Source organism: Sus scrofa, chromosome X (assembly GCF_054392235.1).
Source record: "Sus scrofa isolate SSC_HxYL_T2T_F1_AM1 chromosome X, Sscrofa_HxYL_maternal_Yorkshire_Landrace_v2.0, whole genome shotgun sequence".
NCBI classification, from domain to species: domain Eukaryota; kingdom Metazoa; phylum Chordata; class Mammalia; order Artiodactyla; family Suidae; genus Sus; species Sus scrofa.
The window spans coordinates 46,950,001-46,976,865 of record NC_139401.1 but is presented as its reverse complement, the minus strand read 5'-3'; the positions used below and the strand labels follow the sequence as shown (position 1 = coordinate 46,976,865).

The window sequence follows — 26,865 nt, the reverse complement described above, 5'->3', positions numbered from 1 at the left end:
GTTTTGCGTTCGAACGCAGCATCCGTGGACAGCAACTTGGTCAGGAATTTCTCACAGCACGTTAAGTCCTCTCTGCTTTCTGAGGCCCTCCCAAACTTGAGGGTAGAGGGCTCTTCCCGCTAGTGTCAAAGGCTGGGGTGGTTGGGGGTTGTTTTTCGTAACCTCAAACTCATGTGGCTGATTCACAAACAGTATCCCCTCATCCCCAGCTGCCCACATCCACCACTGCGGCCGTGTGTGTGACACCAAACACTCAGGTGGCCACCATTCTTCCTCCCTCCCTGGCAGAATGCGGAAAGGACCAGCGGCCTGCCCTCCCCGGCCAAGGCCACCAGACCATATGCATTAGACGTGGTGACCCTAAGGCAAGGTGACACAGATCCTCAAAGACATCCCCGAAGTGGCAGCCACATCCCACCCCACCCCCCATCCCCCACCGTGGTCCTCCCATGGAACGTGACCGCCCTGCACTTTCGGGCCCAAGCAGGAGAGCATTACACAGCAAGACACGTGGTTTGTCATAGAGCTCTATTGTGGCATATAATAATAGGTACTCTATATAAATTAAATTAAAAATAAAGCTCCAGCAGGTTGCACAGGTTGGCTGTTAATAAATATATCTCTGGGTAATTGTGCCCCAAGACCAGCTCATGACCACTCTCCCTCATCCAGAGAATTATACAAAAATAAATACAGGCTTGGGGGGCGGGGGTGGGAAGGGAGGACATGCCTAGTTCCATTCGGAAAGTTCTCACTTGCACCATCCGCTCGTGCCTTGTCTCTCTCCCCTGGTATCTCGGCAGGGAGCCCCGGGCCGACGAGAGCTCAGGGACAGGAAGGCCTCTCTCCGGTCGAGCAGTCTCAGAAGCAAAGGACCCTTCACTGTACACACATCCTATCTGAACCCTCTGGGCGGGGTGGGGGTGGGGGTGCAGGGGCTGCCCCTCCCCAGACCCCAGAGAGGGAGAAGCCTGTTATTGCTGGTCTCACAAGCTGCTCCTACGAGAACCAGGCCAGAGAGAGGCACAGCGCAAGCACCAGGAGGGACATACCACTGTTCAGAGCCATAGGGACCACCACCAGCCCAGCCAGGACCCCCAGCGTCTGGGTCAAGGGCCCCCGGAGCTGGGGAGGCAATATGCACACACTCTCTGCGGGGGCTGCTAGGGCAGGAGACCTCTTGGGGGGCTCAAGGCTTGGGCCTGAACCCTCTGCATCCCCAGAGCTCACCTGGGGCCCCGCCAGGCTGGAAGGACGGACTTCGGCCCCCAAGGGACCAGGAAGGGGGAGATGTGGCCCCTGCAGGACTGGAGAGGCTGGCTCCTTGCCAGATACAGGAGCCGAGCTGTCGGCCAACTCAGTGGTAAGCTCCATCCCTCCTGGGGTCCCAGTTACCCCAACTGTCACCCTACTCACACGCGAAGAGCCAGAGTCCTTGCCTGTCCCCTCCTCTGGCGCCCCGGTGAACTGACCCTCTACCCCCAGAACGCCAGGGCTGGCACACCCCGAGCCCTCTGCCCACGGGAGCCACACATCTCCTATACCGGCTACCACAGAACGGGCCCCAGAGACGATTTCCGGAGGCGATTCCTTGGGGGTGTCCCCTTCTGGGCTGGAGGGTATGATGGAGAGCCCCTCTTCCCCCTCCCCCTCCTCATCGGGGTCCTCAGTGTCTTTGATGAGCTCTACGCCACGCCCCAGCCGGGCGTAGTGCAGTGTAATCTCCTCAGCCAGGGCACTGTTCAGGGCCCGCTCGGGGCCAGGCCACTTCAAGATCAGGTCACGGTCTGTGAGCATGCCCAGGGGATGGCTGGGGGACAATCCCCCATCTGTGGGGCCCTCCCCGCCACCTCCCGCCCCACCAGCGGCCACGGCGGCGCGCAGGCGGCTCAGGTGGGACAGGTAGAGCTGCTCCAGCTCCTGGTCAATGGTGTCCTCGCCAAGCGGCTCCTCCAACCCGCTCACAACCTCCAGACCCCCGGGGGGCTCATCCACAACAGCTCCCACCATGGGGTCCTTTCGGCCCCGGCCATTCTCGCTCGATACTTCCCACGTGGCCTCCACCTTTCGCTGGCTGGGTTCCAGGAGTGGCCCGGCAGCCCCCTCACTTGCATCGGGCCCCGAGGCCTGGTCCCTGGGAGAGCCTCCCAGGCCACAGAGAGAGGATGAGAGGGGAATCCTGATGGCCGGTGCCGGGGGCGCCTCTGTGAAAGCCACAGGCGGACTGCTTCTGCGGGCATCGCCTTCCTCGGGGGGTTTGCCAGTCACTGTAACTTCAGAAACCTGGAGCCAGGGGGTGGGGTGCGGGGGGGGGGCAGTGGGAGGGAGAAAGGGAAGGGAATGAATGAAGCAGAAGAGGGGATGGGACAAGCAGAGAGCGTGAGAACTGGGGGCAGACGGTGAGAACTGGGGGCGGCCCACACCCAGCCCCCCAGGTGAAAACTCCTTAAAGGGAGGTCTGGCATTCTCTTCACTCCCAAGATGATGTCTGTACGAAAATAACAAAATTAGCTGAAATCAAAGGGGGCTTCCCGGAGTTCCCATGGTGGTGCACTGGGATCAGGGGTGTCTGCAGAGCAATGGAATACAGGTTGGACCCCTGGCCCCGCACAGTGGGTTAAGGATCCGGCATTGCTGCAGCTGCAGTTCAGATCTGATCCCTGGCCCGGGAACTCCACATGCTCGAGGGCAGCCAAAACAATAAAAATTGAAAGAAAATTTAAAAAATAAAAACAATAAAGGGGGGGGGAGTTCCCGTCGTGGCGCAGTGGTTAACGAATCCAACTAGGAACCATGAGGTTGCGGGTTCGATCCCTGGCCTCGATCAGTGGGTTAACAATCCAGAGTTGCCGTGAGCCGTGGTGTAGGTCACAGATGCGACTCAGATCTGGCATTGCTGTGGCTGTGGTGTAGGCCCGCAGCTATAGCTCCGATTAGACCCCTAGCCTGGGAACCTCCATGTGCCGCGGGTGCGGCCCTAAAACGACAAAAAAAAAAAAAAAAAAAAAAAAAAAACAATAAGAGAGGGCTTCCTGCAGGTCATAAAGTCGAGGAATTCAGTGGGCACCAGTATTTGGTGAATGACTCTGAGTAAATACTGTTGGTTGATCTCCAAAACATATCCAGACTATCAATAGGAATTCACATATTTTCTCTTTTAAAAACATTTATTTCCTAGCTCTCTTGACAAGGCCCAGAAACGACGACCAATCTGATAGCAACAAGCACACCTAGCACCCAGATCTGGGTTTCCAAATACTATTCTCCACTAGAAGGAATCAGGATTCCTGAAATAAATGACTGTTTCCAGGTTTAGGGGAGGGAAAGTACACACACACACACACACACACACACTCACACACACACACATCTCTAGACTCTCTCTCCCCTGCCAGCCCTGGCTTCGCTCGCCTGGACCACTGCAGTAGCTTCCTCCTCAGGGTCCCCCAGCTTCCGCCCTCAACCCTGCAGTCTCTTTCTCGAGGCAGCCAGAGGGAGTCTGTTAAGTCCTAAGTCAGATGATGGCCTGCCTCTGCTCATGACCCCCCTGCCATCCCCCTGTCACTCAGAGTAAAAGCCAGAGTCCTCTCCATGGCCCAGGAGGCCCCGCACAGGCTGCCTCGCCGCTGCCCCCACCTCACCTCCTTTGGCCCACCCTCACTCGCCCTGCTCCTCCCTGTCCCCCACACACATTAGCCACGGCCCCACCTCGGGGACTGTGCACTTGCCTGAGATGTTCTCCCCCTAGTTATCCAGGTGCTTCGCTACTGTACCTTCCTCAATGTTTGCTCAAAGCTCACTGACCACTCAGGCCTTCCCTGGCCACCCGATCTGAAGTTGCAAATGCTCCCCTCTCCCCCCAACACCCGCACCCCCCCACTCCCTCTCCCTAGCCCTTTATTTTTTTTCTTAGCATGCATCATCACCCAAAACACGATCTATTTTAACTACTTACATCTCACGCCATTAAAACGTAAGTCAGTCCCATGAAGATAGTGTGTTTTGGTCATGACTGTATTACTGGTGTCCCTAACAGTGCTTGGCAAAGAGCAGGCACTCAAGAAAGATTTGCCAAACTTGGAGTTCCCGTCGTGGCACAGTGGTTAACGAATTCAACTAAGAACCATGAGGTTGCAGGTTCAATCCCTGGCCTTGCTCAGTGGGTTAAGGATCCAGTGTTGCCATGAGCTGTGGTGTAGGTTGCAGGCACGGCTCGGATCCCGCGTTGCTGTGGCTCTGGCGTAGGCCGGTGGCTACAGCTCCAATTCGACCCCTAGCCTGGGAACCTCCATATGCCTCGGGAGCCGCCCAAGAAATGGCAAAAAAACAACAACAAAAAAAGATTTGCTAAACTAACAGATGACATTTCTATACGCCTGGGGCGGGGGGTGAGGGTGGAGGGGGTGGGTGGAATAACTGCATTCTACCCCTCTGCCACCAGGCTCTGATTTGGGGGCCCTCCCTCCAACCTAGGGTAGACCCAGAGCAAGTCAGCCCTCACTCCCCGGCCTCCCATCGGGCTGTCCATTCCGAGGCTGCCAGGGCCTGCTTACCTGGAGTGTCATTTGGGGCCACGGACGGAGAGGTGTGGGCGCCACCAGGGGACCCAGTGACTCCTGGACATCGGGACGCTCTGCTGGAAAGAAGAGGACACCATTGGGGCGAGGCAGGTGTAGAAACAGGTCTGGGTGGGTTAAGGAAACAGACTCTCCTGGCCAATTGGCAGATTTACCCCTGAGGCTTTCCGGGACAGAGCCTAAGGCAGAGGGCGCCTCTTAATTTGGGGGGGAAAGAAAAGAGGAGGAAGAAAGAAATGGGGACGGAAAAGCTAAAGCTCCCACAGCCTGCCAGTTGCTTACCCACAGCAGGGGCATTATCTTCCGCACTCTTCATCCTCAGCTCTTCCTCGTGAGGCCTGTGGGGTGGAGGAGAGAATGCGTGGATCTGATGCTCTGCAAGGCCGGTTCTACCACCTACCGGCACCTTCTGAGCCTCGCTGTGGGCCCACCCTCACCTGACAGCTGCTGTTTTTCTCTTCTGTGGCCTGCTGCCTCTTCCTACCCTCTAATCCTACGTGCTCATCGTAGAAAACGGACAAGAATACGGGAAAGCATAAAGAAGCGGGAGAAAAGTCACGCACCAGCCAGAGGCAACCACCATTACCATTTTGGAAATTTTCATTCCACACATTCTATGAATCGTTTAGATGCTGCAGGCGTAATTTTGCAGCTGGCTTTGGCCATTTAACAGTAAGACGACGACGACTCATTATGTACTTTAGCGAACCTCCGAAATGCCTGCACACTGCTCCGATCACGTGGGCTCCCCAGAGTGTACACAGCCCTTCCCCTCCTACTGGGCAGCTAGGTTTGTTTCCTTCGGCTTGCGCTCGCACAGCGGACGTCAGCAGACATCGCTGGGCATGGCCTTAATGATCTTTTCGGATCATGTCTTTAGGGTATATTTCTGGCCGGGGAGGAAAGCATCTTTTCCAGGCAAGGGCAAGGGAGGGACACAGGGAGCATCAAAGGGGAGGAAGGGGAGTTCCCGTCATGGTGCAGTGGAAACGAATCTGACTAGCATCCGTGAGGACGCAGGTTCAATCCCTGGCCTCTCGCTCAGTGGGTGAAGGATCCGGCATTGCCGGGAGCTGTGGTGTAGGTCGCAGATGCGGCTGGGATCCTGCCAGGCTGTGGCTGTGGTGGCGAATGCTGGCGGCTGTAGCTATGATGAGACCCCCAGGCTGGGAACCTCCATGTGCCAAGGGAACCTCCATATGTGGCTCTAAAAAGACAAAAGAAAGGGGGCAGGGGGAGGAAGCAACCAGAGCTCGGGAAGGAGGTGAGCAGGAAAGGCAGTAACCTGAGGTCACAGAGGCCTAGGTCCCTCGGCCAATTCCTCCCCCTGTCACCGTATCAGCCTGGCAGGCCACTTAACCTCCGTGGGCCTCACCCTCCTCACCTTAAAATGGAGCACAGGGGAGCTAGGATGTGTACACCAAGCACAGGGCAGCCAAGGGAAATGGGGACCTCAAGCCAGACCCCAGGACCCGGCTCAGAGCAGGGGCTGCATCGACCATAGGTATTTGGTGGTCTTTTCCCTCCTTCGCCAGGCAAGTCAGACCCCAAGGTCTGAGTGGCAGAAACCAAAGGTATTTCAGCCAGTCCCTGCCAGCAGGGGAGGTCACGAGGATCCTGGAGCCATGGGAACCACTAGCTAAAAATGGTGTGTGGGGACCTGAGAAGCCCTGAGGCAAGAGCCCGGACCTCCTTCTTCCTGGGAAGGAACAAGAGGGTGTGGACCTTTCTGGAAGCAGCTGCGCTGTTTTGGAAAACACATCATCAGGAGTTCCCGTTGTGGCGCAGTGGTTAACGAATCCGACTAGGAACCATGAGGTTGCGGGTTCGATCCCTGGCCTTGCTCCGTGGGTTGGGGATCCAGCCTTGCCATGAGCTGTGGTGTAGGTTGCAGATGCGGCTCGGATCCCGCGTTGCTGTGGCTGTGGTGGAGGCCGGCAGCTGCAGCTCCGATTCGACTCCTAGTCTGGGAACCTCCATATGCCGCGGGAGCGGCCCAAGAAATGGCAAAATAAAATAAAATAAAATAAAATAAAATAAAAAAACAAAAACAAAAAAACCCCACATCATCAGCTACCATCACCATGACCTACAGAAACAGACCACTAGCTGACCTGCATATGTAGTGCTTACTGTGCCGTTTCACGGCAGAGCTTCACAGAGATTCACTTCATCCTTGCGAGAACCCCCCGAGAGTGGTGCTCTGGCTCTTCTCAAGTAGGCAGGGTAATTATCCTCATCCTACAGATGGTGAAACGGAAGCCGAGTCAATAGCTCGAGGTCATGCAGCGAAGAGTGAAACCTAGGCCTTTCGGTTCCCCAGTCTGTGCCCTCAACCAACAAACTGCGGCTTCTTGGAGGAGGGAGGCTATGGGGGTGGGTTGGGGGGGGTCATCCCGCAGCCCCATCGCCAAGCCTTGCCAGAGTCCATAGAAGGAGGCAGCGGTAATGGACAAGACCCCTGCCTCCACCTTCATTCGAGTTTCCCTTTGGACCTGCCTTTTGCCCTCAGAGTCACTCCCTGCTTCCCTGGCGGCATGAGACCTGGAACTGAGAGAACACCAGACGCAGAAGGAGGTGGCACGAACTGCTTCTTATCAGCCCCCTTGGGGAGGAAGCTTGAACCATGTACATGGATCCAGAGGCTGAGAGCTCCAGAAGGGACCGGCTGTCTTTCTCCACAGACTAGGGTTCACACATTCCCCCCCCTCCGCCCCCAGAGGTATTTTAATCAGAAGACTCCAGGGCAGGGAGTGGGTGACTCCAGGAGCCCAGCCATCAACTCCTACACATTACAGATGACAAAGGGGGATCTGGAGCAAACTGAGTTCATCCTGCACCAGTCCCTGAGTGGGTGGAAAATCCAGGTCTTTGGATTCGTGACCCAACACAATTTTTGCTGACTTCTTTTACTGGTGGAGTCCTTCCTTAAAGAAAATGTCATCTTCCTAAGTGTGTGTGGTTTTTTTTTTTTTTTTTTTTTTTTTTTTTTTTTTTTTGGCTGCACCCACAGCATGCAGAAATTCCCAGGCCAGGGATCAAACCTGTGCCACCGCAGTAACCAGAATCTCAGCAGCAGCAACGCTGGATCCTTAACCCACAGAGCTGCCAGGGAACTCCCTAGGATCGTCCACAGCAAGCATCCTCAAGAAGACACACACAAACAGAAAGAAAGGCAGTCCGCCTTCCAGGACAGGCCTAGGCAAGCCTTTCCCTGCTATCTGGTCCGAAGCATGTGCATGACAACCAGGCTTCTAAAAGCCACTCTAAAAATAAAAAAACAAAACAACAAAAAAATGCCAACAAAACAATAGCCACTCCAGAGTCCTGCAGGTACATGAGAGAAAAGAGGGGGGAACTCAGGATGCAGCCAATCCGCAGGAGAAGAACTCCACCGTCCACGCGAAGGAAGATGAGAGAGAGAAGAAAAACGAATACAAAACAAATCCCTCAGCCTTCAGAACATCTCTTCTTCCACAGCCGGGGAAGGTGAGAAGAGGGGGAACATTAAAAAATCAGGTCAAGCAATCTAGCCAATCCCAAGATCCATGAAGTCAGCAGAAGATCGCAGGTCACTCTCCCTACCTCTGAAGGCAAGAGAGACAGAAGCAGGAGGCACCAATAAGCATCTATTGTTCACTTCCTCCACTGTGGGCCCTTCTCATTGATACACCAAGTCGTATGAGACCCTTCACATCTATCCTTCAAAGCAACACGCTTTCTTTTACAAGTGCAGAAACTGAGGCTCAAGGAACCGTGTCTAAACCTACTAACTACATACCACACTGATAACATCCAAAGAGGGTTCCATTTTTTTTCCCCCCTTTGGCCGAGCCTGTAGCATGTGCAAGTTCCCCAGGCCAGGGATGGGACCCACGCCACAGTAGGTACAACGCCGGATCCTTAACCCGCTGAGCCACCAGGGAACTCCAAAGAGGGCTCCATTTTAAACACCGTGTTCGAAACCGTGGGCTGAAAAAAACACAAAGAAAAAAAAAAAAAACTAAATATCCTTGAACTGTCTTTCACGGTAAATATTCGGAGGCAACTATGACTTTAATCAAAAGGAGGATAGTGAAAGAAATGGAGTACAAATGTCTACTGACTCACTAATCAGTAACAGAGAAGAGGGGTTCTTAGAAAAATGGGGAGGGAGGAGATTAAGAACAAAACTGTACCTCCAGCATGCTTGCTAATTTTCGAGAAAGAAACCTGCTTTTTTGGCACCAACCCCACACCCGCCACGTGGTACCGCCTCAAGGGCAGTGGGCATTCACAGGCGGGGGCACACAGACCAGGGGGCATCGGGGGCACACATCCTTGGTGAGAACTACTCAAGGCAGCGTAACCTAGAGGGGGCTGGGTCAGGCCTGCATGCCTGTCTCCTGGGCATGAAAAGTCCTCCTGCCACCAGGAAACTCAGTGGCCTCTGACCTCAAGACAGCACCTGGGGAGACCAGGGGGAATGAGATTTCAGAAAGTGGTGCCGTGGGCTGCAGCCAAGGCCAGCTGAGACAGCACCAAAAAAGTGAATCGCCACAGTCAGAGAGCAAGCGAGCCAGCCAGGGCTGACAACCCCCTGTGCAGAAGAGCAAAGCAGACTTTCAGAGCCGTCTCATCACTGCCACCACCGCCAACGCCGCCACCGCCCAAGTCCTCTGAGAGCACCCCCAACACTCATGTTTTCAAAGAACCTGGCCAGCCCAAAGTGGGTCATGCACTGAAACCCAAGGGAAACTTAGCCGACCCCAGCTCCCGTGCAGTCAGCCTCAAGATAATGCTGACTCTCCAAGGGGACAGGTGGCTTCAGAAACTTGCCCGAGATACTCGGAATCCCAGTTACCCCGAGCCCTCTGCTTTCTGTAAAGAACAGGTCTTGGGAGTTCCCATCGTGGCTCCGCGCTTAACGAACCTGACTAGCATCCGTGAGGACGCGGGTTTGATCCCCGGCCTCGCTCAGTGGGTTAAGAATCCAATGTTGCCGTGAGCTGTGGTGTAGGTCGCAGACTCGGCTTGGATCCCGCGTGGCTGTGGCTGTGGCTGGCAGCTGTACCTCTGATGGGACCCCTAGCCTGGGAACCTCCAGATGCCGTGGGTGCGGCCTTAAAAACACCAAAAGCAGAACAGGCTCTGAAGGAGGCTGTGAATGTCACCAAGTTCTATGGGGCACGGCTCTGCCTTCCCCAGCTAGTCTGTCAGTGTCGGCTCTGGAACTTTCGGACAATCCAGCAGGGTGGAGGGGCTGAGCAGTTTTTGGTGCCAAGAGCTTCTGTTACAGCAATGACTTGGTTCACTTGGCCGTGACCCACCATAAGAAATACATTTTACATAACCCAGCATACCCCCATATAGGTATAACCACACACACACACACACACACACACACACACACACACTGAAAACCGGTTGTTCCTTGAATGAAACAACACTTACCTTTGCTACATGTTGTGATGCGCTCTGATTTTATCCTAGGCTATTTTTGTTAATGGTTGTTGGAACCCAGTAAATTGATTTCACATCTCAATAAAGGGTCATGGTGTGTAGTTTTAAATAACCCCAGCTCTGCCACCTGCCAGCTGTGGGACCTGCAGCAAGTGACTTAACCTCTCTGTGCCTCAGTTTCCGCATCTGTGAAGAGGGTAGAAGAGTCATACCTACCACAGGGAGCTGTTGGGTGGGTTGAGGCACTATGTGAAAAATCACCTGTCCAAGGTGCTTAACCCAATCCTCCCCTCCAAATTCCCACTGAGGGAAACTGAGGCTCTGAAAAGGAAAGCAACTTGCCCAGCACCGCCCGGCTGGTAAAGACACATCACCCAGCCCGGCACAGCAGTTGAGAACCCGGCCACCAGAGCGGGACCACCTGGCTCAGATTCCGGCTCTGCCACTTTCATAACATGTGGCCTCAGGCCCACTTTCTTGACCATGATGCCCTACCAGTTTCCTGTGGAGTAAAAGAGGCTCACCGGCACACTAAAATCCTCACTCTCCAGCCAACTAAGATGATCCCTGGCCCATCCTGTTTCGACTTTGGTGGTTCTGATTTTCCCAAAGACTGCCAACTCGGAGAGCAAACTGGGTCCCCAGCCATTCGGCTACAGGCACACCTGAAAGTCCCTGAGGCCGGACTGTGCATCAGCTCAGGGACACACCCTGGAGACACAATGGGGAGCAAACTCGACTAGGAAACTTCCAGTTTCGGGTGGAGGAAGACATCAAAAAAAAAAGATACTCACACTCATTCTTTCAACAAACATTTATTGAGCACCTGTTAAGTGCCAGGCACCGCAGCAGGCCCTGCGGGAGTACAGCAGTGAACAAAAGCAGACCGTGTCCCTACCCCTCACGGAGCTTACAGTCTAGCAGGGCAGAGAGGGTCGGCCAACAATCCCCCGATGAAGGCCTAACTACAGACAGGTCAGGGCCTTCGGAAAAAGAAAGAAGGTCCTAGAACAAGGGGCCCTGGCCTTGACTCCCGGGTCAGCGAGGGCTTAGGATGCTTAGAGGGGCAAGGAGCAAGGGAGAGGTCAGGGAGAGGCTGCTCAGGGCTCTTTGGGGGAGGTGATAGATTTCATCTCGAATGAGGGACCTTGTGAGGCATCTTTGGGACATCAGCCAAGTGGAGACACTGAGTTTGTAAAGGTGAGGCTGAAGGAAAGAGCCGGGAGGAAGAGAAGGGCCAGAGAGTTCAGAGGAAAAGCAGCAGAGGGTGGTCCCAAGGCAAGGGAAGAATGTGTTTGAAGTAGGGCTGCTCGACCGCTTCAAGAAGAACACGAAAAAGCCACCTCTGGAATCTGGCAGATGCAGGGGGCAGGAGAGAATGCAGATAAAGTGTAGGCAGTTCTTGAGAGAGGGGCTGGCCATGAAGGGGAGGAGGGTGCCTGGGTGCGGGCAAGGAGCAGTGGGGACAGAGGTGGGGTCAGAGGACAGACTTTTAAGATAGCAGAGATGCTGGCATCTAGAAAGGCCAACAGAGAGCCTCAGGCAAGGAGGGCAGTGAAAAGCTGCCAGGAGAGAAAGGGCAACTGATGACATCAGGTTCTAGAGCCAGTGGCAGGAAAATGGAACCCGGAGCACAAGTGGGGGGGACTGGCCTGAGGGAGGAAGAGGGCCCCCTCCTCCCCTGTAACACAAGAGAGGGAAATCCCGGTTTGCAGGCTTGGGGGCTACAAGGGCTGGGGAGTTCCATTCTTATGGTTTGTTTCTACTTGTTTTTCTGAAAGCAGGAAGTCTGAAGGCAAAGAACATTTGAAAGAGTCACCTCAGGGAGGAGACAAGAGTGGATCAGAATAATACAGTAGGACTGCCAAGCAGGGTGGAAAATGGTCCTGGATTTGTGGCAATGTGCATCTGCTCTGCTATATGCCATTCTCTAACAGGGCTTGCCAGCTTGACTACTTGGTGCTATTTAAAAACAAAACAAAACAAAACAAAACAAAATAGAAACAGTACCAAACGTTTAAACAGGGCCTGAGGAGGTAGGGGTGGACAGGCTTCCAGGAGGAAGCCCTCTTAGCTGAAGGATCAAAATGAGGAGCCTGCTAGGGGGCCCAGGACCAACATTCCTGGTGAGGGAAACAGCAAGGACAAAGGCCCTAAGGCAGGAAGGGGCAAAGCACCTTGGAAAGACCGTGGCGATGGATACTCAGAAAGCAGAGGATGGCGGGAGGTGAGAACAGCAGCCTGGGAGGCCAGAAGAGGGGAGAGGGCGGCGGGGGTGGGGTGGGGTGCTTGAAGGCCGGGCTGAGGCTTTCCTGGTCTTTATTTTTAAGAGGAAGAGGACACGGTCCAAGGGTGTTAAGCCAAGGCAGAACCTGAGGGGCTCCTCCCCACACCAGCCCTGGGATTTTGGGACTCTGGGAGCCTCCGTGTGCTCATCCAGAAAAGAGGGAGCAAAACCATCTATCTCAACAGGGAACGCTGAAAGGATTCGTTCGATGAGACTGTGCATGCAAATGCTCGGCCAGGCCTCTGCCGGGTCTGGTACAGCAAGCCCTCCTCACCTGCCCCACCCACCCAGTTCCACCACCAGCCCTTGGGCGGCTCAGCGCCAGTCTGCAGCAAAACTGTTTGAACCTAGTGCTGTGCCCAGCACATAGGAGGCCCTCAATAAATGCTTGTTGATGGATCATCTCTAAGCCTCAGGGTTTTCAAAAGCCTGGTCCAGCCACTCCAGGAATGCAGCCATTTCGCTGCCTCCCCAATGGCTGGCACAGACGTCCCCCGTGCCCTGACCTGACGTGGCTGCGCCCGGTGCACGGTGGGCCTGCAAGCCAACGCTTCCTGAATGGGAAGCCCTCTGCGACAGGGCTCCCACAGGCTTGAGGCTACCCCCTGAGGTCCTCCACCGTGGCCCAAGAGGGCTGGGTGGCAGGGAGCAGGCTGTTCTTCAACAGCGCTCCATGTCACCGGCAGCATGCAGGTTTTGAAACAATAATAAGTTGAAATGTACTCGCCAAGAAAGCCACCGACCTACAAAGCAAATCTTACCGCTGATCTTGCAATGAGCATCAGCCTCCCCTTTGCAAGAGCTGAGATCAAGATAAAGAAGCTATCAAAAAGCCATCTGCCCACTTAAAATAATATCACAAGTCATGTTAGGAACCACAGACCTGGGGCCAGATACCAAAACAATTGTCTGAACGGGCTGCTTCAATTTCTCCTTAAAACCACGCATGTATTTTAAAAGAAAAACACCCTCTCCACCCACCTTGGCCCTGCAAGCTTTTGATTTCTCTGTTCCTTTCCTTTCACACTCTAAAATGACCGAACTCTTGTTACTCAAACTGTCGCGTCTTACAGACAGGGCTCCCACGACAGCCAGCTGGGATGACGACTCGGGAAAAGTGACGGAAATGAAGGCGATTCTGGGGCCCCTGCCACAGCTTGATACCTTGATCTGGGTGCTGGTTTCGCACGGGCGTACACGTAAAAATCCACCGAGCTTCACACTTCAGATCGCGAAGTGGAAAAGGAAAGCAAGACATGCTGGGAACATGGGAATACCAGGAGCGACAGGAAGTTTGCCCTGAATCCTAGCAGGCCTTCAAGGGGAACAGTAGTGTTTGGGGTTTGCTTGGGGTTTTTTTTTTTTTTTTAAGTCCCTACTGCCTCCTCCCTGGTCCCGTCACTCACTGGCTGAGTGTACGTGAACAAGCTGGCTCACTTCTACCTCGGTGTCCCCCTCTATCATCAAATGGGCATCATCATAGCACCTCCACCACATGGCATGCACAGCACGACTCGGGAGAGAACACACTTGAAGCTCTCGACACAGAGATCATTAACTGCTGGCCACGGTTAATCTCTCGAAGCTACCACCATGCTTCGGTTACCTTCCCCACGCTTGCTACGTCCAATCCAAGCACACAAAGTGACTGTCATTTCCCTTTAGCCGATGAGAAGGCTGAGGCTTAGGGATGAAGAAACTGAGGCAAAGCTACACAGCTGGGGGTGGGCAGAGCAGAGCTTGGGAGGAGAATCCAAGGAACTATGGGTGAGTCCCTAAGTATTGATACAAACACCTATACGGCACGACTGAGAGCCAGGCTCGGTTAGGAATGCTTTGACGCATCTCCCGTGAAGCAGGTGCAATTATCATCTGCTTTACAGATGAGAGTACTGAGGCACAGTGCGGTTAAATGAGTCGGCCAAGGTCACAAGACCCGCAGCCGCCAGGAGTGGGATTTGAACCCCGGCACTCTGATGTCAGAATCCGCGCTGCAAGGAAAGCCATGCTGCCTGCCCTGCTCAGACGAAGTCCCAAGTTACGGTGGGGGGGTCACAGGTTGGCAGATGGGTACTTGTCTGCCTGCTCACTGACCCAGGCACATCTGCCCACCTGCTCCAAGCTCGACCTTTCAGAACCACTCACAGCCCGAGGCCTTGCCAGGATCGCAGACACCTTGCTGGAGCCATAGGCTTCTGATCGAGCATATCCAAGATTCAAAAAGCACCTTTCTCATTCTCGTTTCCAGTCCTCCCCGGAAAAGGGAAATGTCTGCACTTCCCGCAAACGCATGGAGAATCTACTTAGCCCACGTTAGACTGAGGTGATCTCCCCAGCAAATCAGGGCCTAGCCGCTACTCTTGAAGAACCCATGGCTGGAGAGAGAAAAACCTAGGAGAATCTTGTTATCAGGGCCTTCCAGGGCTAACTGCTTCCTCCTCCCAGGCCCTGAATGGTCACAGGTGGTATAGCAAAAACAAAGGTCAGGAGCTTCCAGGCCAGGCCCGTCTGGTTCTGCCTCAGCCAGAGCCACAGCTTCCCCGTGAGAGCAGGGGCTCAGCCCCTCAACTCCACAGAAGCTAACAGACCAGATAAGAGCAAAAACAGTAAAAAGAGTGCACAGGCCTCAAGGTCAGACATGGCCGAATTGGAAAAGCCAGGCGCCATCGCTTCCTCAACCAGTTTCTCCCTCTAGAACCCTGGCTTCCTGTGCTGTCAAATGGAGATCAGATTCCCTGCCTCATAGGCAAGGCCCTTGGTCCACACCAGCATTCTCACTGCAGTTCTCTCCGCTCCAACACACTACCCTTCACTCACACCAGGCTTGCTCCCACCTCAGGACCTTTGCACTTGCTATTCTTACTCCTTAGAACATCCTTGCTCCCATTATGTGTGCATAACTATTCCTCTTCATCATTCAGGGCTCAGTTGAAACAGCACTTCCTCAGAAAGTCCTCCCTGTTCCCTTTTCTACAAACTCTCCCCCCACGCCTGAGCATTAACTCTGCTAATCAGCATCCAGGACTTACTTCCTCAAAGGCCCTCCCCCAACACCCTGCCTTAAGCAGCTATTGCCTCCCCAACTATTCCTATTCTCCTTTCCTCTCAGCAGCTAACCTTATCCCTATGTAGCTCATCCGCCTGCTGGTTGTTTTTTTTCCAGTCTCTCATAAAAGCCTGTTGATTCTGGAGGGCAGGGAAGATGTCTGTCTTGTTCAGGGCTCTACAGTGGAATTCAATACATGAATGAAACCCCGGTAATTAAAACACAGCCTAGCACACGTTTGGTCTCCATTACTCTTTGACTAACTGACTGAATGAGCCCTCCTCCCAGTCCTGGTGAGCAAGCCTGAGGGGTTCCTGGGCCAGACTGCTTGTCCTCCATCCTAGACACAGCCCTGCGTTGGCGGAGGTGGCGCTGGCAGACATTACCTGCGCCTCATCGGCTTCATGCAGCTCTTCAGCTGCCTGGCCTCAGCCTCCACGGGACCCTGGCACTCGGGCTGTGGCTCCGGCTGCTGCAGCTGCTGCTGCTGGGGCAGCCCTTCGGCATCAGTGGGTGTGGGAGCGGGTGCAATCCGGAGCAGGACTGTGTAGTTGCGGCCGTGGTTGTTGGCCCAGAAAGTGCCCTCGGGGGTCTCATAGCGCACCACGAAGTCCAGGCGCGCCCCATCGCCCGCGCCCTCAGCAAAGGGCAGCTGGAAGGCAAAGCGGTCGGTGCGGCCGCCGTCGTCGGGCGAGGAGGCGGACGCCTGGCCGGGGCCCAGGCCAAGGGCCAGATCCAGGATGGGATCTCCTGCTCCTGGTCCTCCCGTTCCTGCCCATGGCGGGCTGCGCGGGACGTAGCGCGCTGGGTGGTCGCAGAAGGAAGCCCAGCCGTCGTGTGAGGCCCGCACGTGCACCGCCTTCTCGAAGGAGCGGTTCAGCACGCGGACCAACCCGCGCAGCACGGGCGGGCGCCCCCCGGGCACCCACACCCCGGCACCCCCGGGGACCGCTCCGGGAGGCGGCAACAGAGCCTCCAGCTCCACCATGACGCGCCCCAAGCGCTCCAGACGGCCTGACGCGGGCGGCAGCGAAAATGTGGGCACCAGGTAAAACCCCCCGCCAGCGGGGACGGGGCACAGCGGCGAGGGCTCGGGGCAAGCCTCCTCTTCCTCCTCCCCTTCATCCCCATCCTCGCCATCGTCGTCCTCGTCAGCCCCGCCGCCGTCGCCATCTTGCCCGGCCGCCGCCGCCATCTTGCCCGCCCCGGGCCCGCCCCACGGCCGGTAGCGGCGCAGCTGCGCCAGCGGCAGCCCCAGGGCCTCATCGGCGAACAGCACCCGCCGCGGGGCCACCGCTACCTCGACTGAGGTGCGGGGCTCGCCCGCGGCCGGCGAGGGGGGCGCGGGATGCCGCAGCGGGGGCTCCACAGGGGCCGTGCGCGCCATATCGGCGGCGGCGGCGGCACCGACGGCACCGGCGGCGGGACCGGCGGGGGCAGGGCCTGAAGGGGCGAGCAGCCAATGGGAAGGCCAGCGCGGGGGGGTACGACTCACGGGGGGCGTAGGCGGCGAGACGAAGACAGGTGTAGCGGAGAGCCAATGAGGAGCCGCGCACGCGTGACGTAGGCGGTGAAGCGCGTGCAGGGGAAGCGCGCAGCCAATGGGGATGCCCGAGAGTGGGCGGTGTAGGAGGCGGGATGATCGGGGAATCAATGGGGAGGCCTGAATGGGGGGGCGGGGTCCGGGATGAAGAGAGCAGTCGTAGGACAGATAATAGGGAAGCGGGAGCGGTGTATGGGCGCCGGGGAAAATGGAATGGTTTCAGGCGATGGGGGGCAGCGGAAGCGAACGGAGAGACCAGAAAAGCAGGAGATCCGTGGGTTGCGTAGGTGGTGGGATGGAAGCTAGAGACAGCGAAGAGCCAATGGGGAGTCGCGCGCCTGTGGCGTACGGAAGAGATGACGCTAATGGCTGCAGCGAGCCAATGAGGAGTCCTGTGAATGTGCACTACGCCTTCAAGGGGCGGTGCCAGGGCTGAACTAGCCACTGCGGAGACTAGAAGTGACCGAGAGGCGGTGTGTGAGTTGCCCGGGAGGCGGGACTGAAGGGGGAAAGCCAATGGGTAGGCGGCGAAGGCGGGAGCAGGAAAGAGAGATGGCGGTTAGCCAATGGAGGAGCCAGAGTGAAGACTGTTGAGACGTCAAAGGGTGCTGGAACGGGGTGAACCAATACCAAAGCTAGAAAGCATAGCGGGACCGAAGGATCCGGAGGTGGGACGGCAAAGAGCAGAGCCAACGAGGGTGTTGTAGGTGGTGTGAAGGAGAGGATGAGCAGCCAATAAGGAGGCCGGAGGAGAGGATGGTGCGTAGGTAGTCTAGGTTGTAGGGTGGTCGGGCTACAGAACCGTAGAGTGCAGGCAGCCTTTAGGAAAAGTGTACCTCTCGTGGATGGTTTTACCTTCTCCTTAACCCTCCATGACCACTCCCTTTTGCCCCAGGGCTGTGAATGCCGAGAGCCCCCAAGAACCTAGACCGTACCCTAGTGTGAGATCAAGAAAGCAAAACGGACTTTGCGGTCACAGTTGCTGGTTCTCCCCTGCCCACCTCCGAACCTTAGCTTGGGCAGTACCACTAGCCGAGAATGCCCCTGATTATCATTCTCAGTGTTCTCCAGGATTTGGCACCATTGTTGAATGAAGGAGAGATTGAGGTTTTGGGGTTTTTTTTTGTTTTTTTTTTTTTTTTGAAAATTAGCTTTTTCTAACTCTGAGCGTGACTGTATGCAGCCGGGAGTTGGTTGGCCATGTTGGCAGACATTGACTATCACAGATCAAATCCCTGTCATTCTTGCCTGACTCAAACGCCATAGCCGACAGTGGCCTCACCGCCCATCTTTCTGTCTCCAGTCTCTGTTCCTACTGCTCCCTCTCCTAAGAGTGCTACTCCTTCTGCTTCCTCATGTCCTCTCACTCTCTTTTTCCACTCTGCCTTCGAGATCCCACCTCCTGTAGGAACATGGCCATTCATATATTCCCTCCTCCATCCTGGGTTATTTTCTAAACACCTACTGTATGCAAGGCTCTGACTCACAGCATCCCTAGAAAGGAGGCACTTCCGCCAGTGGGCTCCTCTTCTCAGGTCTCAGTGTCCAGAATGGGGTCATGGGTCAGGAACCAATTATGTATAGTTGCAAATAGCAGGAGGCAGGGAGAACCCACAAAATAATGTGAGCTTAAACAAGATAGAACTTTATTGTTTTCACTCCTAAAAGTTCAAGCTGGTAAGTAGTCCAGGGACTCCTTCCTGCCCAGAGTTAGGGCATTGTCCATGTCCTGGTCTGGCCCCAAGACTCTCATCCTTCAACAAATCCTGTCAACCATTAAAAAAAAAAAAGAAAAAAAAAAAAAAACATATGGAGTTCCCGTCATGGCTGAGCAGAAGCGAATCCAGCTAGTATCCATGAGGATGCGGGTTCCATCCCTAGCCTGGCTCAGTGGGTTAAGGATCCAGCCTTGCTGTGAGCTGTGGTGTAGTTCGCAGCCGAGGCTTCAATCACGCATTGCTGTGGCTGTGGCGTAGGCCAGCTGCTGTAGCTCTGATTCGACCCCTAGCCTGGGAACTTCCATATGCCACAGGTGCGGCCCTAAAAAGAAAAAGGAAAAAAAAAAAAAAAAGCTTTGAGTTCCTGTTGTGGCACAGTGGGTTAATAATCTGACTGGGGTCGCCTGGGAGGTTCGGGTTCTATCCTGACCCGGGAACTTCCATATGCTACACCCATAGCCATAAAAAAAAAAAAATCCTGTCAGCTCTCCATTCAATATATTTCCCAAATATACCCTCTCCATCAATCACCAGGACTATTCCAGTAGCCTCCCTTTCACTGGTCTCCATGCTTCCATCCTCACTCCTATGGTCCATTCTACACTCCATCAGAGGGATGCTGTGAAATCCTTAAGACAATTCACGCCTCTCCTCTGCTCACAACCTTCCTCTGGCCTCCTGCTCACTCAGGGTAAAATCCAAAGTCCTTACCATGGGCTAAACAAGGTCCTGCCTGGTTGACCGCTCCCCAGCCTACTCTCTGACCTCGCCTCCTACCCCTCCTCCTCTTGCCTGACGCCACTCTAACCACACTGACCTCTTTAGTAGACCTTGAGCAGGTCAGTTGCACTCCCACATCAGGATCTTTGAGCTGGCTCTTGCCTCTGGAATTACTCAGAGAATCTGCATGGCTCCTTCCTTCAGGTCTCTGTCAAAGGCCCCCTTCTCAGGGGACGTTCGCCGATCTCTCTGTTTAATCCAACCCCCTCCTCCCTAGGAACCTCCCATGGGAGACAGCATAGTCCAGTGCAGAGAGGAAGTGGTGACTGCTGCCCCCTCTCTGCCCACCTGACCCATCAACCCTCACTCTGCAAGGGTCCTGGCTCTCAGCAGTGTCCGCATCACCCTTCCACCACGCCGGGTCCCTCTCCAGTGGCCTCCTGGCTGGGACTCTTTGGGCCACCACGCTCCCTCAGCCATCCTCCGCCTTCTCTGGCCACCTGTCATTGGAGGGAGTGGCAGTAAGGGAGAGATGGTTTGGCAAGGACACAGACCACACCTCGGACCCTGAAAGAGAAAAACAGCCCCCCTCTCTCAGGAGGGAACAGCGCTGGGGACAAGGAATGAGTTCTGGAAGTGGCCTGGTTTATGGTAACCCGGGATGTGTCGGCAACATTCAGACCCAAGTCTACGGGGAGCAAGGGGTTATTAAGTAGCCTCGGGGACATCCCTAAAGTCCACCTCCTCCCCTCTCTTGCTCCCAACCCCATGCCACATGCCATCTATTAAGCCCCTACTGAATGCTGGGTCCCTACAGGCCTCCAACCTGAGACCTCATCTCACTGGTGCCTCCCCTGGCTGCCAGGCACACACAGGACATCCTTGGGTCTCAGACATGTCCCACCAACTCAGAAGCCTCAACCAGTGAAAGTCTTGTTTTGAACTAATGGTAGGGAGGGTTGGTTTTTTTTTTTTTTTATTGTTGTTGTTAGCTGATTTTTTGAAGGTCTTTTTTTTTTTTTCTATTCACTTTTTTTTTTTTTCTTGTCTTCACAAAGTCAGGCCACCAGGCCCCCTCTGGGCTTTTCCAAAAAGGTGAGTCTGAGTTGAGGAAAGAGGTTCTCCTTCTTTTGAGGATTTGGGAGGTTGTGTGTGGGGGGTGGAGAGGCAAAGGAGCAGGTCTTGGCCATTAGGTTTACACCATGTGAATAAAAAGCTCTTTCCAATTTCTCTTTCCCAGGCCTGAAGCTGGTCTTGCAGAGGAATTGGAGTGGACATTGGAGGACGGAACCCTGGGCCATGTAGGGCGCTGGAGAGCCTGAGGCTGAGAGTCCCAGCCACGGCTTATCAGGAGAAGCCCCTAGGGGCCCATCTCCTCTGTTGACCACTGATTGGAGGGGGTCCCCGCTGAAGTGAAGAAAGGCAGCCGCCAAATCTTGGACACCCTGCAACCTTCCAGCCTCCAGAAGAATCTCCAAATTGCAGACCCTCCCGGTCTCTGCAGCTTCTAATGTAAAATTTGAGACCCTTGTGCTCAACGAAACCTGAGGGTTCCAGAGCCCAGCACCCCTGGGACGCAGGGCCCCCCTCTGCCAGCTCTGTGATCTGGGAGCAGTTGCCTGACTGTTTCGTCCCCCCTTTTTCGCCCTCTGTCCAAGGGCCATGATGACAAGATGGATCTCCGAGGGCCGTGGTGAGGATTGAACAAGATCGGCTGTGAGAAGCGTTTTCGGCGCTGTGTCTGGCACGTGGACGATTCGAGAGAAGTGTCCGCTGTGGGGACGATGGAGGAGATTTGGAATCCGAAATCCTTAGAAACCGGAAGTTTTCAAAGCAGAAAACGGCAAAGGCCAAGGGCCTCAGAAGCATCAGGCAGTGGTGTCTCTGAGCGCGAGCAGGTTGGGGCCCCAACGGGCCATGAGAAGGTTGGGGTCTCAACGGGCCTCAGAGCTTTGTGAGGATGGGTGCGTCCATCCTGGGGCCTGGTTAGGATCTTCCCTATAGGGTGGCCTCTGAGTCAGAGCCCTCCGGTCCTAAGATGTCATGAGGCAAGACTCTTTGCCCCTTGTTCCTTCAGTGATGTTCAGTGGCTTCTGAGAGCCAGCGATTCTCAGACTCTTGGATTCTGTGAATTGTTGGCAGCGGGGGGAGGTGGGGTTGGGGAGGGACCCCCTGCTTTTTTCCTCCATGAAGTAACTTCCATGCCCCTTAGCCTCTGTGAGAAGATGGGTTGCAACCGTGTCCAGGGCTCCCCATCCCTGGGTAGTAAAAATGTGATGACCTCATCAATTCCCCCTATGGGGAAACTGAGGCCTGGACCAGAAGCAAAGCCCCAGGAAACCCAGCCCTATTCCATTCTTTCCCTGATGTTTCCCACGCACCCATTACACTCTTCCTTTTCAATATCTTCAAGACTCTCCAATATCTTCTCACTCTACAGAGCGGCGTCTCTGCCTGCCCAGGACGCCCCTGTGATTTATTAGAGTTCTTCCCCCTCATTTTCTTTTCTTTTCTTTTTTTTCTAACTCTACACACTTTTGTTTAAAAACCTGTGGTTTCTCATGAGCTCTGTTATCTCATTGATACCTCTCACCTCGGTAGTGAGGGGAAGAAATCATATTTTCAGATGACTCGTAAAGGGCAAAGAAAAAACCCAAAATTTCAAAATTTCCGTTTAAGTCTCATAATCAAGAAGAGGAGAAACAGAGCGAGAGAGCGAGCGAGCGAGAGAGAGAGAGAGAGAGGAAAGCTATGAGAACCCCCCCCCCAACCCTGTGATTATCAGCATACACACTCATCGAAAAAAAAATTTGGATTATTAGAAGAGAGAGAGAGGTCTGTGGCTTCCACACCGTGGTTTTTCTTCTCGGTATAAAAGCAAAGTTGTTTTTGATATGTGACAGTTTCCCACAAGCCAGGCTGATCCTTTTCTGTCAGTCCACTTCACCAAGGTGAGTGTCCCTGCTCTCCCCCACCAGATGCGGGTCCAGCGGAAGAGGCGACAGTGAGGTAGGCACTGGGGGATCAAGGGCCCTCCCAGGACAGTCAGGACAGCACGCAACTACCTCGGTCCCGGTCAGGTAAGGTTTTTTGGTTTTTTTTGGTTTTTTTTACAGTAATAATCGTAATAACAAATGCCAGAAGACCGACGGGTCAAGTTCTTAATCTTTGCTGGGGCACAGGGCAAAGATAAATCAATGGATCGATGTGCGGATGGGTAGGATTTTTTTAAACTATATCAACTGCCCGTCTTTAGGCATTGCAGCGCTTTGACCAACTTGAAACACCGTCCAGGTGTAACTGGAACTTTCAACTCCTCTCTCTCTCTCTCTCTCATCTCTCCGGCTCGCCTCTTTCTGGAGAGAGCTCCCCTCCCGCTCTGTCTCGCTGTTTTCGTGCTTCTCTGCCCCTCTCTTTCTGTGTCTCCCTGGCACGCAGCCTCTCCATCCCTCTTTTTCTCTGGCTCTGACCATCTTCCCTGTCGCTGTCTCCTGACCACACTCCTGTCTGTCCCCTTTCCTCATCTCTCCCACCACCTTTCCTGCTGGTTCATTTCATCTTGCCTTCCCCCTGCCTGCCTATCCCCCCCCCCCACCACCCCCCAGCACCCAGCAAAGAGCTGTGTACAGCTGTCGCTTAATAACAGCGAGTTTTGTAACATCAAGGAGGACATTTACATTTTATAAGAATGAGCATCAATTCTGTTTGCCCCACGGAAGGAGGACTGTGGGCTGGCGGGTTGAGCTGAACACTTAACTTGAACTCCTGCTTGCACTGCAGGAGGGTCTCCCTCCTGGGGGGCCCTTCATGCCTCTGTCAACCTGGTTTAGCTACCCCCAGGACCGTGTGTGTGTGTGTGTGTGTGTGGCCAGGATCCAGTCCAGGAACAGAGTAGGCCATTCAGGGCTGCGGTGACCTCGTCTCTGCAGGCTTAGCAGGTGTTCGCGGACTGTTAACTGTTCGTATTTTATTTTTTATGAAAGTGTAGTTGATTGACAGTGTTGTGCCAATTTCTGCTATACAGCAAAGTGACTCAGTCATATATATATATATATATATTATTGATTTTATTAGTTATATTTTATATTACTTTTCCATCATGTTCTATCTCAGGAGATCGGAGATAGTTCCCAGTGCTATACAGTAGGACCTGGTTGTTTATTCATTCTAAATGTAATCGTTTGCATCTCCTGACTGTTAGTATTTTTTTAACCAAATGAGAATCATGCCATCTACCCAACTATTGGGTTTTTTTTCTGCTTTAGTCAATGAATAGGAGCATTTTTGTAGATCACCAAAAAGTGTTTCAACATGGGACCCTTCCATAACTGTCCAGACTGTCCTCACATCAGTATGAACCACGACTGGTTCGACCAAGTGCTGATTTGGGGGCATTTGGGTTGTTTCTAGTTTTTTCCCCCTAACCATCCCTGATTAGTTTCTTGGATTGCTCCCAGTGGAGTGGCTAGGGCAAAGGGTTTGTACCTTTTTAAGGTCTCTGACCCTCTGTGCAAATTGTCCTTCCAAAAGGTCGTCCTGTTTTATGCTCCCTCTGCTCAAGCTAACCGTGGGTGGGTGTTATCATTTTTTAATCCTTTCTCAACATAGCAGGTAAGAAAAATAGTACCATGTTGTTGAAATTTGCATCTTTTGATTACTTATCCTATTTGTTGACCATTTGTGCTTTTTTCATTTCTTTTTTTAAGTTACCTGGTCACGTCCTTAGTCCTAATAGGGGGTCATCGTTTTAATTGATTGATTTGTCCCAGCTCTTTATATAAAAGATACTGACCATCCATCAGCCATAGGTATATAGCAAATATTTTCTCCCAATTCATCATTTGCTGAAGGTGTTTTCCTATTTATCGATGCTGTTTTGTGATGCTTGTGATGTTTTTCTAGTGTCAAGGAGGTTAGTTTTTTCTTCTGTGGTTACTGTCTCTGGTTTTGTGCTTCGAAAGTCTTTTCCCACTTGAAAATGAGATAAATGTTCACCTCTGTTGGCTTCTATTCTCCTTTATGGCTTCATTTTTTCCACTTACTCTAGAGGTGAAGAGTGTGGGTACTGGAGCCAGACTGTCTGGGACAAACCCAGCCTCCCCCCCCCCCAGCAATCTGTGTGATTTCTGGCCAGGCATTTAACCTCTCTGCACCTCCATTTCCTCATGTGTTACCATGATGGTTATAATAGTACCAACCTCAAAGGGTGGCTGTGAGGATTAAATCTATCAACCTTGTTCAATGCTTCATGTACAATAAACCCAAGATCAATATCAGATATTATTATTTATCTCTTTCATAGATATAGAACTCATGTAAGGCTGTGTGATGACGATGCCGTTTCAAACTGGGCAGGGAGGGGTTGGCGGGAAAATGGACTGATCAGTCATTAACTCACTTTTCCCCTTAATTATCCCAGAAACTTGTGTTACTCTATCCCCCAGCATCCCCTGGGCTGAAATGCCACATTCATCACAAACTCGAGGCCCTCTAGAGACTGGTCTGTATTTGAGCTTTTCTCTTCTGTTCTGTTCCTCTGTGTCTGTTCGTTCGTTCTTTCTTTCTTTCTTTCTTTCTTTCTTTCTTTCTTTCTTTCTTTCTTTCTTTCTTTCTCTCTTTTTCTTTTTTTTCTCATTTTTAAACGTGATCCTTTCTGCTGTATAGAAAAGTGATTCAGGGAGTTCCCGTCATGGCTCAGTGGTTAACAAATCCAATGAGGAATCATGAGGTGGCGGGTTCGCGATCCCTGGCCTTGCTCAGTGGGTGAAGGATCCGGCGTTGCCGGGAACTGTGGTGTAGGTTGCAGACGCGGCTCAGATCTGGCATTGCTGTGGCTGTGGTGCAGGCCGGTGGCTACCGCTCCGATTCGACCCCTAGCCTGGGAACCTCCATATGCTGCAGGAGCGTCCCAAGAAATGGCAAAAAAGACAAAAAAAAAAAAAAGTGATTCAGTAACACGTATACACACATCCATTCTTTTTCAGATTCTTTTCCCATATAGTTCAGTGTCTGTTCTTGGCGGGGCGGTGGGGTTGTGGGGGTGCCAGCGGGGATACCACTTTGCTGATTATTGCTCCACAATACAGTACAGCACAGGCCCAAAGGCCCTGCCATCTCGCCCTCTGTTATTCCTCATTATTTCAGGCTGCATCAGCCTCTCCAGCCAGAGACCACCAACTGTTCTTATTTGGAGCATCACATTCTCTCCCTCTCTCTCCTTCTCTCGCTCCTTCTCTGTCCCTCTCTCTCTTTCTTTCCCCCTCCCGCTCCCCCTCCTTTCTCTCTCCCTCTCCCCCCCACCAACCAGGTCTCTCCCCATCTCCCTGTGTTGTTTCTCTCTCTCTCTCTGACTTCCCGCTCCTCTGCGTTGCTTCCCCCTCCTCGCTGTCTCTCCTTCGCTCAGCATCCTCTCTCTTGAGTGTCTCTCTTGGGCATCTCTCTCCATCCCCCTTACGTTTCCCCCTTCTCTCCCTGTAGCTCCGGTTCCCTGGGTCTCTTTGCTTAGGTCTATCTGTCGATCTCCGATCTCCGTTTCTCTCTCTCTGAATCCCTGTCCCCCTAGCCAGGCCCCGGCTCTTCATCTACCCCGCGCCACTCCCCTTCCCCACGTGCAGAGGGGCAGATTGAGGCCTGGGCATGGGCAGGGTAGGGGCACCTCTGAAGCCCTCCCAGAGATGCAATGGCAGCATTGAGATCCCAGCTCAGATCTCGGGACTCTCCGGCTCTGTCTGTCTTCCCCTGACTGTGGCCCTCAGTTTACCCCCTGGCCCCCATGATGGGGGCAAGGGGGGGGCTTCTCTGGGCTGCCTCTCAGCTGCTGCTGTTCCCCCTTCTGCCTTGTCACAAGTTGGGCCTTCATGGTCATGGTGGGGGCCGGCCTCACGAGAGCTAAGTTGGTGGTGGGGGGAGGGGGGGTGGTCCCAGGGCCCCCCTGGGTCAGGAGGCCTCGTGGCTAGAGGGTGGTGATACTGGAGGGACACAAATCAGTCAGTTTCTGTGTGGATCTGGCTGTGGACAGAGCTCAGCCCTGTCCTCAGAGTTGGCCCTGGTCCCTGGGAACCTCCACCCCAGGAGGGGTCCCCCCAGAAAGTCTGGTGCTGAGCTCTTTACTGGCAAAAGCCAGGGCCTTGGCCTTTTCCTGCCATGAGGCCCTAAGCCCAAGGTGCGCTGGCCTCGGCATCCCCTTCCTCCCCCCACCCCCCCGCCCCCATCTCTGGCAGAGTGGCTGTGAGGCTGGGAACCAGATTGGACAGGGAGCTGGAGGCCCTGCAGGGACATGCACTTTAACTTTGGAAGATGGGTACTATTATCGTCCTAGTTTACATACGAGCCTGAGGAGGGTTACAATTAAATAGTGTCACAGCCTGGCCCTGGGCTGGGGAGAGCAAGAGCCAGCGACTCTGGCTCTTCTGCTCCCATAGAACTTGGGAGGCTGAGAGGAGGCTTGCTGCAATTCCAGGCCTGGCAGGCAGGAGGCACTATGAGGTAGTGAGCCTCCCGACCTTTGGGAAGTACCAAGGAGTTTGGACACC

The 26,865-nt window shown here is 53.9% G+C and overlaps 2 protein-coding genes across 33 annotated transcripts in view; one reads left to right on the top strand and one right to left on the bottom strand.

The window, feature by feature from the left end:
* Positions 1-511: 511 nt before the first annotated feature.
* Positions 512-16,980, bottom strand: PPP1R3F (protein phosphatase 1 regulatory subunit 3F). Of its 9 annotated transcripts, none has more exons than XM_085007908.1 (4): positions 16,848-16,980; positions 4,860-4,915; positions 4,554-4,636; positions 512-2,283 (listed from the first exon to the last, which is right to left on the bottom strand). In XM_085007908.1, exons 2-4 carry the CDS (start codon positions 4,891-4,893, stop codon positions 1,000-1,002), a joined length of 1,401 nt encoding a protein of 466 aa, XP_084864034.1. In that variant the 5' UTR covers positions 4,894-4,915; positions 16,848-16,980; the 3' UTR covers positions 512-999. The 9 variants fall into 9 exon arrangements, with proteins under 9 accessions (XP_084864034.1, XP_084864033.1, XP_003135143.3 ...); XM_085007907.1 differs by having other exon boundaries at positions 4,554-4,633; positions 16,848-16,956; XM_003135095.6 differs by lacking the exon at positions 16,848-16,980 and adding an exon at positions 15,739-16,769.
* Positions 15,720-26,865, top strand: part of FOXP3 (forkhead box P3) — a 25,507-nt gene continuing 14,361 nt past the window's right edge. The window contains exons 1-5 of one of the 24 annotated variants that reach the window (XM_085006391.1): positions 16,979-17,372; positions 19,611-20,282; positions 20,392-20,428; positions 20,574-21,231; positions 22,312-22,413. Coding sequence is in view for 11 of the 24 variants with exons in the window: in XM_085006378.1 (XP_084862504.1) it covers positions 21,251-21,297; positions 22,312-22,413 (149 nt within the window). In the remaining 13 variants the exon portion in view is untranslated. 24 annotated transcript variants of the gene reach the window in all.